This window comes from Dermochelys coriacea, chromosome 21, assembly GCF_009764565.3.
Source record: "Dermochelys coriacea isolate rDerCor1 chromosome 21, rDerCor1.pri.v4, whole genome shotgun sequence".
NCBI lineage: Eukaryota > Metazoa > Chordata > Testudines > Dermochelyidae > Dermochelys > Dermochelys coriacea.
Window position 1 is genome coordinate 10,435,402 of NC_050088.1, and position 15,029 is coordinate 10,450,430.

The 15,029-nt window shown below is 52.7% G+C and overlaps 1 protein-coding gene across 2 annotated transcripts; it reads right to left on the reverse strand.

Moving 5' to 3' along the window:
• Positions 1 to 665: 665 nt before the first annotated feature.
• Positions 666 to 10,142, reverse strand: LOC119846203 (suppressor of cytokine signaling 2-like). Of its 2 annotated transcripts, none has more exons than XM_038379512.2 (3): positions 9,839 to 10,142; positions 2,456 to 2,734; positions 666 to 1,446 (listed from the first exon to the last, which is right to left on the reverse strand). In XM_038379512.2, exons 2-3 carry the CDS (start codon positions 2,607 to 2,609, stop codon positions 965 to 967), a joined length of 636 nt encoding a protein of 211 aa, XP_038235440.1. In that variant the 5' UTR covers positions 2,610 to 2,734; positions 9,839 to 10,142; the 3' UTR covers positions 666 to 964. The 2 variants fall into 2 exon arrangements, with proteins under 2 accessions (XP_038235440.1, XP_038235441.1); XM_038379513.2 differs by having other exon boundaries at positions 9,756 to 10,110.
• Between the last annotated feature and the right edge of the window lie 4,887 nt (positions 10,143 to 15,029).

The window sequence follows — 15,029 nt, forward strand, 5'->3', positions numbered from 1 at the left end:
TCAGTATAAATCTGGTTGTGCCCTGTGGACAGACCAAGACGGTGCTGGAGGAGGAACTGCTTCTGGGAAGGGGAGCAGCAGTTGAGCCTGGTTTTACTTGGGCCTCGCGCAACTAGCAAAACACTGGAACAAAGAACCACATGCTGCTAGAGAAAGGAGTCTGCCCGTTTCCCTCACGCGTCTCCAGAGAAGCCAGCCAATCAATCTTGTCCTAGGTGAGCTTTAAAACCCCAGTGGAGCAATTGTTGGGGTGTAAAGAGCACCATAGAGCTGAGCTTCAGTTTTAGCCCCAGCTGCTTCCACCATAGACATACCTGGAGATCTTGTCCCCCCCTGGGGAAACCCCGGTCAAGATTTTCCCGTAGTGACCAGTGATTCTGAGTCCATGGCTGGAGACACCTTAAAAGGGGCCTGATTTCCAGGCAGCACCGAGCACAACCCTCTGTCAGGCCCCTTTATGGAGTCTCAATTTGGGCTGGAAAAAAACATCAGTCGCTTCTGGGAAAAAAAAAAATCAGGACTTGGTTATATTAAAGAAATACCATCAAACCCTAGCCAAACCAACCCACCCTTTCCCCCAACAGCCATAACGGAAGCCCTGTCCAAGGGACGTTCAATGAAGCAAACAGAAGTCAGTGCAAAGATGTAGCAATGGGAGAACAAACAATAGTACAATGAATTTTTATTACCGGCCCTAGCTAGGGACACCAGAGCCAGGCAGAGACTGAAAAAAAAAAAAAAAAACGCTTTCTGCCCCCGGCCTGCTTCAATCCCAGCTTCGGAGATCCTGCCTTTCGCTCAGCCCCTCACACTTGTACCTGACCCCGAAGCCACACGTTCTGCCGCACTCCAGTTGAGCAACACCAGGGGCCCTTCGGAGTCCATGAGTGCTGGCGCCAGAGCAGAGTGGGTTGTGGGGAGAGCACCATGTTTTGCCAGGGTAGGATGGAGAGGTGGGGGTCTCTCAGAGCACATATGGGTACTTCAGCAGGTAGTCCTTGAGCCTCCGAGGCAAGGGCAGGGCCGTGACCTGCCGGGTGCTCCTGTTGATAGTGAGCCTGCACAGGTGCTGCAAGGCCGGCACAGAAACATACAGGGGCTTGATCAGTTTCAGGTGGATGGCCGGATCCTTGGACAGGGACGTGATCTCCTGCTCTGACGGCCCCAGCCGCTCAGCTTGCTTCAGCGAGGCCAGGGAGTAGAACTGGACCAAGGCCATGGCGTCCTTGAAGCTCTGGAGCTTGGGCTTGGCCAGGACGGACGAGTCGAAGCCGAAGCGGCCGGCGCTGTAGCAGATCCGGATGTGGGTGGGACCGACAGAGGTTTTGACCGACAGGGTGAGCAGGTTGTCCGGGCTGGAACTGTCACGCACCAAGAAGGAGCCTTCCAGGGCAGGGCAGAGAACGCGCCTAGCCTCTGCTGCGGTGAGGGGACCCCAGTACCAACCTGCCCAAGAGAGAAAGCACCGTCACATGCAGGTCAGCCCTAGCGCTTCACCCCACAAAGCTGGCCCTGGGGGTCACAGAGAGGGGAAGAGTCAAGGTGGAAGGAGCATGCTGGCTGTCCCATGCAAGAAGTTTCCAGAGGAGCTGGAGGGACAAGGGAATAGAAGGGGCAGAGGTATAAGGCCAATGGGTAGGCAACTGGTGTGCTGTGACCGATGTTTTCATGCTGACCAGTATCGCCTCATTGCTTCCTCGTGTTCCCCCCAGCTGTTTGCTTTCTCCACCTGTTGGCTATAGTCTGAGAGCTCCTCAGGGCTCTGAGTGCCCCTGACCTCTAGGGCCGGGGCTACCACAGTTCAAACAACAGAGGCCCATTTCCCTGTCCCCGGTGCAGATTTCTCCAGCAGCAAAGGCAGCTCTAGGGGTATCCCCGCTGGTGCAAACTGACACATGGGGATTTAATGAGAGAAATGAGTTGCCAGATTGACATCCCCGGAGGCTGATGGCCCCTATTTAACCCAGGGTGAGGCCATGCTGCCCAGCTCGTGTTTTCTGACCCAGAGGAAAGCTTGTAAGGGTGAGAAGGGAATTCAGGTCTCCGTGACCCAGCCAGTTAGTGATCTGTCTGCTGCGGCTACTGACAAGTTGTGTGTGTGCAGTTCTCAGAGCATGACTGAGGTTGCATTAGAAGCCCTAGAGAAGTGCTGAGCACTTGCCCTCTGGAAATCAGACACATTTAAGGAGTCTCAAGACGGACACCCAAAAATCATTAGCTGCTTTGGCTTGTCTCCTGACCCTGAGATCCGGTTGGCTGGAAAGCAAAGGGCCAGAACCAAGGGAAGCTATTTCTAGGGATATCTAAGACTTGGCCTGGACAGAGCCCTGGAGAATAGTCTCTAGCGAACAGCCTTGGGCAGGAGAAGGGTGAGGCTAGAGGATCTAATAGCTTTGCCCATGTCTAGTGTCTGTGATAATAGGTTTCAGCTTCTTGGACATCCGTTCTCCCTTACCAGCTTGCTCCAGGTGGCTTATGGTGCAGTTGCTCTGGGATGAGTTCATGTCCTCATCATCCCTGGCCTCTTCCCAGCCATCCCGTTCAGAGCCATAAGGGTAAATGCTCAGAGCCGGCTTCTCCCTGCAGATCACAGCATTGGGGGACTTCATGGTCCAGTGTTCTGTTGGCCAAGAGGGCTCAGGGAGGGCATCTCAAGGTGTGATCAAGGGGAGGTCGCTCGGGGAAAGGAATGCTGCTGGAATCACTGGGGACATCTCATATGGCTTCTCTACACCTAAAAGGTAACGCAGAAGATTAAAGAAGGGAGAAACCAGCACTAGGAGACCCAACCTGTACAAAGCCATTCGCTCAGGAGCTTAGCATCACCAGAGACCGTCACTATTGACACTGCCAACTGCCGCAGGGCGTTCCTTACAAGACTGCTACGCTGGAGGCAGCAAATCCAACGACAGCAATGAAGAGCAAAAGACAACGGGAAGGGACAAGAGCTGACACGATGACTGCTGCAGCTTGATAAGAGAATGGGGTAGAGCTGGTCAAAACGGTCCAACTTTCAACCAAGGGTTTTTGGGCTCAAAATTTCAATATTCTAAATGTGGATTAAATCTGTGAATTTTTCTCCAGGGTTTTGACCAGCTCTAGATCGCGGGGCGGGATTTTGATATGTTTCAATTAAATTTCAGGACTTAGGGGGAGAAGAAAGTAAATAAAAATAAATAAATAACCCAACACAAAAAAACATGAAAGTTTATTTCTGTCCAATTCTATGTGTGTGAGGAAATACAGAAGCCGCTTCTGAGTTATATTGGGAAGAGTTCGTAACATGGAACCATCTCTTCAGGGGAAGCGGTGGAAACATCCGGGATTGGACAGAGCCCTGGAAACCATATCCTAGGCTGATGGAACCTGACAGGTTTTTATGTCTGTCTCCTAACATTTCAGGTAGACAAGACCAGATTAAGAATGAGATGGGCAGGATGAAAGCCACCAAGCCCTCTGTCACCATGCTGTTTGCCCTGTTTAAATGAAAGGTGGCAAAGGGATAGACCAGATGTTGCCACCCTCGCTGAGGTATCAGGTAACAAACCAGATTTCCCTGGGGGCGAGGAGGCTGGTGCCATTAATATGAATCAATAGCCGACTCCAACTTTTGATGCTCAAGGCTGCAGTGGGTTAAGCAATGGCCATGCTGGTTCACACCCTTGCTTTGTTAAGCATGTTTTGAGCTCCCTTGAGCCCAGGAGGAGCAAAGCCCTGATGAGGGGACCCTAGAAAGAGAGAGAAGCCCCTGGTTCTATCTCATCTAGTCATTAGGGGATACCTCCCCACCCTTTTATGGACAGATTAAGTGAGTTGCCCAAGGTCAGGCAGCAAGTCACTGTTGAAGCCAGGATTAGAACTCAAGAGTCCTGTCACCCAGTCTCTGCTCTAACTACTAGGCCACAATATCTCAAATACCAGCCAAGGCCACTTTGGCAAACACCAGACACTGAGAGATGGCACCATGCTGCCTAGCACCAAGCAGAATGGAGAGGAGCTTGGTTTAAAGAGACAGCAAACTCCTGAGTTTATCTGCTCTGCCCATGCAGAGCGCTCCATCAGCAAACTGATGGGTCTTAGTGTTTCAAACCTGACGACCTTTTAGGGCCCTGAATTTAAGCCCTGGAAGTGCCCCTGCAACAGCCCCCTACTGGTGGAGGTGACAGTCCCTGCCTTCAGGGAGGAGTTTATTTCTCCAAACTAAAATAATCCCATATAAATTAGTAGACCAACGAACCGGGTCCTGCCACCTGGCCCCTTTCCAGATGATCTGCAGGCTCTCACCTGATCCCCAGCCCCCGACCCATCACCAGAGAGGCAGATAATTCGTCACAAGGGGCTAAGCCCACCTCCCTTAACAGACAATCGCCCTCCCCTCAGGACAGAACCCAGCTCCCATGGGAAACCAATGGGAATGTGGTGCCTAACTCCCAGCTGTGCCTATGAAAGTCCCCCCCAGAGCAAACTGGGAAGCACAGACAAGGAGAAAGGATATGGTGCAAGGGCACACAGGTGCAGGGAAAGAGCCTGCATACAAGAGAATGCAAACAAGAGAGATGATGCTGGTGGATTTGTGCAGTCTGGCACCAGAGCCACCTGCAGTAGATACCTACCCGGGCTCTCTCCCCACTTCGAGTTGCTGCAGTGACTCCACCATGCATAGGTCACACAGTGCAGCCAATCCCCCCAGTGCTAGAGCATAAAACAAACACACTGTTTGGCTATTTAAATCCACCTCCCCCTGCACCTTGGCTCCAGCCTCTGTCCAACTGCTGCATTCAACTCCTCCGACAGCAGCTCTCACCTTGGATAACCTTCCAACAAGAGCAAGTCTCTGGGACGCTGGCTGCCACCCTGGCCAAAGTGATTAAAGCCTTCGCTTCCCCTCTGCCTGCCAGAGCTCCCCCTAGGACAAGTGAATTAATTCCCCTCTAACAGGACCAGCTCTAGGCATCAGCAAAGCAAGCACGTGCTCAGGGCGGCATTCTGCCCCCCCCCTTTCTTTTTTTTTTGCTTGGGTAGTTGCGCTCTCGGAGTTTGAGATGGCAAAAACCTAGAGCCGGCCCTGCCCTCTAAGCCAGGCACAAGTAGGGGTCAAGAGAGCTCGTTTGGCCAGGCAAGAGCATTTCAGGGGCAGACGGCTGCCAGGAGAGAGCTGCTCTGGAATCCTAATGAGGGTGGATTTATATCGGTCTATATGGAGAGGGATTTGCTGTCTGAGGAATGAACTGATGCTTGGTAAAAAGAAACAAATGTGGCAGAGATCTGACCTTGGAGGGCAGGGGGAGGATCAGGGGGGTGCAGAGCTGAGGCTCAACTTAGGCAGAGTCCCCCACTTCCCCATGCTGAGATCAAGGGCCAATTCCAACCCCCTTCACCACGGTGGGTTTGTGAGATTTGCCTGAAATTTTCAAACCTAGGGTATCTAAAATTAGCCTCCTAAATTCACCTAGCCCCACTCGGCCTGATTTGCTGAGCACCCCCATATTCCACTGAAGTCAACAGGAGCTGCAGGGGCTCGGCACCTCTGCTGCCCAGTACTCTTCCTCTCTCCCACACTGCTTTACCTATTCAGACATCAAGCTCTCTGGAGCAGGAACTGGTCTCTTATTATGTTTGTATAGCACCTTAGGTGCTACTAATCCAAATAGTGATTGTTTCTATTTAGGAGCTTAATGATGAGTTAAAGAGCTTTGCTTTCGGTACCCAGGACCGAAAACTTCAACCTCTATTCTGATCAGGATTATTTCCACCATCTGAATGCAAGGGTCTCTTCAGAGAGCTAACACCTACATGGATTGCATGAGGAAAAATGTAGCACAGCTCTAACATTTCTCCCCCCCACATGCACCATCTTCAAGCAGCTGTACTAACATCCACTCTTTAATCTACACAACGTCCCTGAAGTATTTCAGATGGGGAAACTGAGGCAAAGGGAGGGTCACTGATTTGCCCGAGGTCTCACAGAGATAGTCAGTAAGCTGGAAGGAAGAGAAGATTCAAGGACACCGTGGCCATGAGGTTTCTATCCCCCCCCCAAGCAGGACATTAGAGATAACAAGGTTAGAAGGCTTTTATCTAACAGCATGTTGCCTCTCTGGTGGGCATTTTAGAGCACCACAGTTCCAGGCTCTGGGTAAAGGGTGGAACAGTGTTGCCAGTAATTGACAAGGAGGAATTGTCAGAGCTTTGTACAAAACAAAATGGTGCAGGTGCCGATCAAGTGTATTCTCCCCAGGCTCTGCTAAAATAACTCCCCACTGCACTAAAGGCTCTGACCCTGCTGGTAAAACATTTCACCCTCCCTGGCTTGTCATTTACCACACTCTTTATTGTCTATAAAACCCACCATAGCTGGAAAAATAATCAGAACACTGAGTGTTGGATCTAGAACCCTCTCCCCAATGAGTGCTGGATCCAGAGGCTCGAGCACTTCTCTCTAATGGGCCCGATACAAACACCACCCAAATTTGGGACAGCCCAGATCTAAACTCCATGCCTTGAGTTCATCGCTGGTTTCTAGCCCCAGTATATCTGACCTTCAAACTGATCTGGGTCCTGCACCACTCCAGTCCTGATCCCCACCCACGTCTTTGGTGTCTCTTATGCAAGGTCCATTTTTGGCTTAAGCTACTCCTTAAAACACCAGCCTTTCAGTCCCTGACTGTAGTTTGATTGTTTGTGCAGCCACAAGAGCACTTTAAAAATAAAATGAGACAATGCTAAATAGAATTGGCAGAGTGTACACCACTGCCTTCTAACTATTCAGTTGCATGCCATAGCCTCTATAGTGTTAACAGCCAGTGGAGATTCTCCTGCAGCTCATGTAGCGGGGTCTGAGCACAAGGATCTGAGGTCTGCCCCTGCTGTTCCCATGAATTTGTGTCACTGTAGGCATAGCGATAGCTGTGAAGTCCTTGGGGGCCCAGAGTTTCAGTCACACTGTTTTCAAATACATAAGGCAATCAGGATGCAAGGCAACACTGTATTGTTCTGAAGTCTTTACTGGTTGGAGTGGAAAACAACATCTGCTTGGAGGATGGCAGTGCATCCCACTTGCTGGGGCTTGAGGACTGGAATGTAAACACTTGAAACTCACCTTCTCTGGATCATCTCCAAAGGCTGTAAAAAAATGAAGTCATCTTGGGGAAAAAGAAAGAAAGAATAGAAGGAAGGAAGAAGGATGCCTTGGAAAGTCAGATTCCTCCCTCTCCAGCTGGAAAGTGATCTCCCCGGGATAATAAAACAACAACAGAGCTTGCTGCTTCATGACACTGACATGCCTGCATCCTAAAGGAGCACTGAAAAACCGCCAGGACATACATTGCAACATACTTGACAATCATCATCAAACATTAACAGCGAGCTACCGAGCCATGTCCCCAGCCAAATCCCTCCCCTCTCCCTGCATTTTCAAGTGGATATGGTCTCTTTCATTAGCCTGTCTTAAGGAAATGAACTCCCTGCAGGTGGAAGATGCCTGCAGCTGCAATGTCTTCTAGGCTTTTTTGTTTATTTATTTGAAATCACATCCACCCATTTCCATCACCCCCACGGCAGAGAAGTCGCTGCATTCGGGCATTTGGTCTACACTGGAAATAACATGGGATAGCCCTCATGAGGCCACACACGGCTTAGCTCAGCACAGGCCAAAGGACTGTCCTGCTTGACAGAGTCCACGGGCCACAGTGAACCAGGACAACACGTCCTCCTTCACACTGAGCATTTACAATCATGTTACTCAACACGTGTCCTGACACCACCTCGCTTCCCAGCAGAGAAGAGGCTGCGGGGCCCAGTTCATTAGCGGGTGAAAGCACGATTGACTTCAGTGGAGTCTCAGGGGCTGGCACCAAGCCTGAATATGTCTCTGTGACTCCGCTCCCTGCGTCATGGGCCAGCCTAGCCATGTGGGCACAGAATGGGCAATGGCCCACGACCAAGAACGAGAGTTTTTAGAAAGGAGACTCCTCTAGGGTGCTCTTTTGATTTAACCATTGGGAACAGGCTTGCTACATTTCCTCCAAACATTTGTCTCCCTCTCTTACTATAGTCTGTTTTAAGGAGCTTGTGGTCATTTCTCCCTGCGAACCATCACCCTATCCTATGGTTTAAAGCTCTCCCCAGCTCTAAGCCTGCTGCCCCTTCTGTTCACAGGTTCCCTGTTATCATCTCTCCATGGCTCCCCAAACCTAAGTCTCTCTGATAGGCAGTTTTACAATCACTGAGAAGACACGTGTGACTATTCCCACTAGGATAAAGGTGATGGATGCTCATGGCACAGGGCATAAGCCGATTGATTGAGGGAGGTCAGGAACTCCACTTATGAGTATAGCGCCTGGAACAACTGATTACATGCATCAGTTTGCCTTCATGTGAAGCATCAAAGATGGGCTTACCAGTACTGATGCGCCAGTGGTCTGATCTGGCATGGCAAAGCCTAGGGTGCTGAAAGTCGACAGTAACGGCCAAGGAGCACGAGAGAGGGTGAGAGCAAGATGCCTGTCAATCAAACCCTGAGGCTGAGGCTCCCCCTTGGCAGCTAGGCTGGGGAAGTCTGCAGTCAGCTGTGTCCCACTTTCCTCTCTACCAGTGAGGGGCACTAGAGACCTGGCACAGAGTTATTAAAACCAGCTCTCAGGGCAGGCTACACTGCACCTTGGTGGATTTCTTTGGTCACACTGGAGAAAAGAACTCGCAAGGGGAGGGGAGAACTTGCAGGCAACCGACCCACACTGGAATCATGACCCAGACCCCATCTTCTGGGCTCTTCCTGGGGGGGAAAGAGAACTGACCCCAGCCAGCGAGCCAGGACTCAGCAGAATGCCAAGGAACCAATCCCTCCCGCCCCCATGCCACCTCTCTGCTGTCCAATAGGCTAATGCTTTGAGCCAGGTTTGTGCTCGGGCCACCTCAAATGCCCAGAGCCAAAGAGAGGGACATGCACCCCTCTGCGCCCCGGCAGAAACAGCTTGGTCCTGAGGAGGACTGACTCCCTTACAGAGGCTCCCTAGCACCCTTAGTTTGCAGAGCACCCACACACGGGGGGCGCTGGAACCATTTGTACAGTGGGGGGGGGGGACTCAGAGCCATTGAACCAAACTGTCAACCCTGCATATGATGGAAACCACTTCAAGTCAGGGGGTGCAGCAGCACCCCTAGTTCCAGCCCCTCTGGCCACCCACAGAACCCACTGCCCACCCTCCCCAGGGCTGTGCTTAACTGGAATAATTGCTGCAGACTTTGCTATGGGGGTGGCAGTCAGGCAGAGTCAGCAGCCGCCTCTCTGCTGCTGACACCCACCCCTGTGATCTCGCTAATTCAGCCGCACACGCTCCTGCCCCCCACCCCCCGCACGGTGCTGCTGTTTTAGAGGAAGGGGAAGCTAAGTAGCTGGTGCTGGGGGGGGGAAGAGTTTGGTAATAAGTGATCAGTAATTCACTGCCCCTTGTGTGGGAACGCAAGGAGCGGGCATTAAAATCCCTGGAGCTGGCGGGGGGGGCGGAGGAGACTCTGCTCACAAAACAAAAGAAGAAGCTTTGCAAAAAAAGAGGGGTGGGGGCGGAATGCCCAGCTGCTGCGCTTCGTTTGCTGATCCCAGACACACAAACCCCCCCCCCCACAGCCTTTGTGCAAAAATCATCCCAAGGGAGGCGCGATCCACCCTGCGGGGGGGGGGGGAATCTCCCTGCAAGACCCCGCCTCGTCCTTTATCCAACCCCCAACCCGCCCAGGTGCAGCCCGGCGCGACACACCTGGCATCGCCTCCCCGCGCCCGGGGGGGCTGGCAGGGGCACGGAGTCGGGGGGGGGCGCTCGCCGGCAGGAGCGGTGGGTACCTGTCTCCCGGTCGCCGGGCCGGGGCGGAGTGAGCGCCTCCAGGTGTGACAATCCCAGCCGAGCAGCCCCGGGGAGCTCCGCTGCGGGGCTGGGGGGGGGGTCACCGGCTGCTGCGGGGAGACACGCGGGGGGGTCCCTCCCCTGCTTGCTCAGCTGGGGGAAGGAATCTGCAGCAACCCTCCCCCCCCCCGTGCTCAATGCACCAGGGGCCGCTGGCTGGCGCCCCCCCGCCCCAAGCACCGGGCAGGTATCGGTGCAAGTGGCACTGCACCGGGGGGGGGGCTCGCTGCAGCCTCTTCCCTGGGGGTGGGACTCCAGGCCCCGCCCCGCCAGCTCCGGACAGTGCCTGGCCGCGGAGGGGGCTCCTCCCCGGGGAGCTGGGGAAGGAGTTTCGTGCGGCCACATCCCTGCCCGCTGGAGCTGGGGGGCGCCCGGGTGGGGAAGGGGGGCCAAGCAGGGTCTAAAGGGAGCGGGGCCACACACACCACGAGACACGTGTATGACCCCTGGGGGAGCGACCGGGATCCGCCCACAGGCAGCCAGATCGCTGCAGCTCCCTGCCCGGAGCAATGAATGGGGCCGGAGACCCCCCCTCCGGCCTCCCCCAAGGCAGCACCAGGGACCCACCCGCTGGGCAGAGACGGGAGGGGGCCCCTTGGCAACCCAGAGAGGGCGGGCACTGCAGCGGGGGGGGGGGGCACGTCCAGCCCTGCTGCTGCATTGCAAGGAAGCTGCCGCAAGACACTGGGACTTGGGAGAAGAGGAAGGAAAACCTGACGGTAACAGTCTCCTGCCCCTTTACAGGCTGGTCCGCTCCTGGATAACAGCCTCCTGCTGCTGCCAACTCATGGAGTTCCAGCCTGGGTTCAATGCTAAAGGCCAAGGGGTTCAAATCCCACAGAGGCATGGGGGGGGGGGTTACATGAGCAGGATTTTGGGACAAGGGGCAGATCCTGCTCGGAGATCAGACATTAATAATGCCACCCCCCTAGACCCATTGTCCTGGCAAAGTCCTGTCCTAGGAAGATTCTTGATCACTAGGGTGATCCTGATATTAGGGGACTTTATCTTATACAGGCAACTGTACATGCACACACGCACACACATACACACACTCCAATTTTCCACACTTGCTTCTTGGTCACCCTATTGATCACATGGGACATTTAGCTTAAGAAATGCTTTGATCCCCTGCCCTACCCGTGAAACTGACCTACAGCGCATGCCCTGCCCCAGTCAGCAGGTTGCACACCCAGGGCTTGGGGAAGCTCCCGTCTTGGGCTCTCTCTCTCTCTCTCTCTTTACTTCGTCATCCAAATGTGGGGCCTATTGAAGTGGAGGGCAGTGGCATGAATAGAAACAGGCCCAATTTGTCCCCGAGGCAAGGTGAGGGCATGGCCCACCCAGACCCCTTCCAGAGGGAGAAAGAAGCTGGGATGCCCTATAAGAGAGGTGCTTGATCATCTCTAACCCCACCCTCGCCCCCACTCTGAGCCCTGCAACTCCAGCTCCACTTGGAATATCAGGCATGAACAGTCTCCCCTAGTGTTATCCCTTTACTCGGGCTGCAGGGCAGGGGGTTCCCAGCCACACACTGCATGGCACAGGGAGCCGCACCTTTCCTATATTTAAAAGTGTCATGAAAGACAGAAAGAAAAGGAGAACTTGTGGCACCTTAGAGAAGAACAAATTTATTTGAGCATAAGCTTTGGTGAGCTACAGCTCACTTCATCCGACGAAGTGAGCTGTAGCTCACGAAAGCTTACGCTCAAATAAATTTGTTAGTCTCTAAGGTGCCACAAGTTCTCCTTTGTTTTTGCAAATACAGACTAACATGGCTGCTACTCTGAAACATGAAAGACAGAGGGGACACAGCCGGCATTCCTGCCCCGCAAGCTCAGCCCTGCGTTTGATACCACGGCTGTCTCCCCTCCCAGGGCCAGGCCCAGTTGTGTGCACATTCCCAGCTAACATCACACTCATGAGCAAGGTAGAAATAGGTAAGTGCAGCCTCGCCAGGGACCAGGCTGCAGGGGTATCTTTGCAGGACACTTTGTGGGAAAGCTTCCCATGGGCTTTACCTCGTTGTCCCTGCCCCCGCTCCCCAGCCAATGGGCTACAGCAGAGATGATCTCACTCCTTACCCGCCCACCCCACACACTCATACCTAGCTATTCCCAGCATTGGGTTTGCTGCTAGACTTGTCCAGCAAATCCTAAGGCAGTCACAGATTGTGCCTGGGATCTAGGCAAACCCAAAGTTCCCATGACACCATGCCTGGGCCCAGAGTAAGGTTGAACTTCACCCCAGAATAAGAACCTGGATGGATGGACAGACAGTTCAGCGTAACCTAGAGTTTCCTTGTGCTCATTAGAGCCAAGAGCCAGCCAGAGCCTCCTGCTGCAGCTGTGTACCCCTGGACTAAGGCCTATTTTGAGGGCATCTAAAAGCCGTCTTTAGTTCATTCTCTAAAGCAGAGACTCTGCACTCACCTCCTCCCTCTCTCCCCATCTTGTTTGTTTCATCCCAGTGAATGAAGAGTTAATACGGCACAAAATCCAGCAAAAGGGGGGGGGGGGGGAAATCAGCTTCGAGCCCAGGGAAAGTGAATCATGAAGCATGTGCAGATCTGCATGGTGAGGTTAGCCGTGCCTGGAGCTGAACACAAGTTCTGCACCGATGGTAAGCCCTTTGCTTTGCTTCTTCCTACAATCTGCCTTCTTCAACAGCCCTGTCAGACGACCTATAGCCTTTGCTGAGATGCTTTGGCCTTCTCTAGCCCCTTGCCTCAGAGGATCTCATAGCACATGACACACATTCATTTAACTAAACACAACTCCCTGGTGAGACTGAGGGCTAAGTACCATTTGCCAAAGTGGGGGAAACTGAGGCACAGAGGAGTAAAAGCAACTTGCCTACAGTTAGTTGGTAAGTCACTGGCACCACCAGGACGAGAGCCCCAGAGTCCTTACTCCGAAGCCCAGGCTCTAACCACTAGACCACTTTCCTGCCTAAAGCTATAAAGCTGACTCCTGTCCCTGGGCTCTATCTACCATCCCTATTCATTTTTTGTAAGTCGCAATTTCAAAGCCCATCTCTGCCCCATCCATTGATTACCTCAGAGGTGACCTGGATTTGAAGGCAGCTCCTAGGAGAGGATGATGCAGTTGTCCTCAGGCAAGTTCTCCACCCATAACACTGAAAGATCAAAGCCACGCTGCTGAGATACAGTGGGGATTTCACACACGTGATTGCCATTATATGCATCACAGAGCACCCAGGGTCTCCAGTCATGACCAGGGTTGTGCTGTGCTGGAGTGACATAGGAATACACAGTCCCTGTTCCGAGGTGCTTAATACTGAAGATAGATGGGGGTATGGGTGCTCAGCATCTCCAAAAAAGATCCAACCCCGCGTCTCTACCATTGGGCACCCAGAAATGGTGACACCCAAAATTACCAGCCCCACTAGAGAATTTTGGGTGCAACTTGTGTGTGTCCCACATTGCTATCCCCTCTTAGGGGAAAAAAAAAGAGGGGGTGAGGGGGTTGATGGGACTGTGTGGCTTGGCTAATGTGCATTAGTGGGTGAAAGGCTCTGTAGCAACAAGGCCTGTTTAAGTCCCTAATTTTGCTGTTTGCTCCTCGCTAACCTAAGGTGTTCAAATCCGGAGAACAGTTGGCAATTTTCCACTTGCAGACTATTTGGCATAGGGGGGACCCTGCCCCGTGGGATATAAGGCAAAGGAGCCAGAGGCTCACATCCCCCTGAAAGTCACTGGAATTTGGGCACTTCACTCCCCTAGGCAGCTTGGAAAATCCCAGGCTAAATCTGTCTAAGGCATTAGCTGAAAGCTCCAGATATGGAATATTTATACATGATGTAACCTCCCATCAGACACTTTGCTGGTCTCTGCTTCCTGCATGAGAAATGCTGGGGAGAACAGAATAGGGAGGGAGTGGGTAGTTCCCCCTCCCCTTCCATGGCGCAGTTAAAAATAAACCAAGAATTTCTAGGAAATTTCCTTGGAGAGAGAAAGAGAGAGAGAGAGATGCACGCAGACCGGGCACCCTCTGGAGGTGAAGAGGGGTCTTGCAGCTACCTAAAAGAAACTGAGTCATTCTGGCTTATTATCCCCCCATGAAAGAGGCCTTTGAGCTTTTCCTGGAATCTGTTATTATATAAGAGCAGGCTTCAGGGTAGCCTGCAAGTGTGGTTGAAATAGGTTTCAGGCTGGATGTTGTCTGACCTAGGAAAATTAGGATCTGTATTTCACTACCAGTACAAGCAATGCCACAGAAAGGGCTTTGCTATTTTTACCACCTCACTCTGCAAAACCCTCTGCCTTAGGCTCTAGAGCATGTTCTCAACAAAGTAATAGAACTAACTCCCCTTTGCCTGGCGTGAAAGTGGAAGGATCCCAAGTTGCTTTGCAAGCCCCAGATGCAGCATGGTGGAGGACAGCACCTGGCCCTGTCCAATACCTTGGTGCTGAGGGCTGAAACCACTTACTCTTAAAGTGCCCACAGAAGCCTTAATATCGGCACAAGCCCTCCTGCTTTAAGGGCTCATTCCCACATGTGTCAACTCCCTGCAACTCAGTTTATCGATCAGAGAATGATGAAGGGTTGAGGCAGGCCTACTGGGATTTGAACCTGTGGCAACAGGGGGCCTAGGCATTGCCTGCCCAGCATTGCTGTACACTTGTGATGAATACATCTTGCAGTTCTGCGTAGGAAGGTTTTCTCTTCTGCGGCCCCAGTGTTTGGGAATGAAAACAGATCTCTGACCCTCGGAACAGTCGTTCCCATCTACCGCTGAAGGGCCATTTAGCACTCTGAGGCCAATCACACTAGGCCAAACCCCACACATAGCTAACTTAACTGAGAGCTGCAGGTACTCAGCCCCTCTTGGCCATTGGCCTTTCCCATGCAAGAATCGCTTACCTTCATCAGCGCCTGCATTCATCAAACCCACGGCTACAGCTTGTGAGAGTGAATAGCTGCCATGGGGTCAGAGAGCGTTTCCAGCTTCCAGGAAACAAACAGGGTTTGCACATGGCCTGAGACATGCTAGACCCTGACTGTAATGAGCCACAAAGGGGAGTGTTACAGGGTCGGTCTCTAGGGCACCCCAAGGGGCATGACAGGGCCCTAGCCTCACCCCAACTTTGGTTTTCAATATCTAGGA

What these genes read in the sequence shown, in the direction of transcription:
- LOC119846203 (XM_038379512.2), bottom strand. Translation starts at nt 2,609, where the DNA reads ATGAAGTCCCCCAATGCTGTGATCTGCAGGGAGAAGCCGGCTCTGAGC. An exon ending in AAGCCACCTGGAGCAAGCTG is followed by an intron (nt 1,447 to 2,455) that starts GTAAGGGAGAAC and finishes TCTCTTGGGCAG; the next exon opens with GTTGGTACTGGGGTCCCCTC.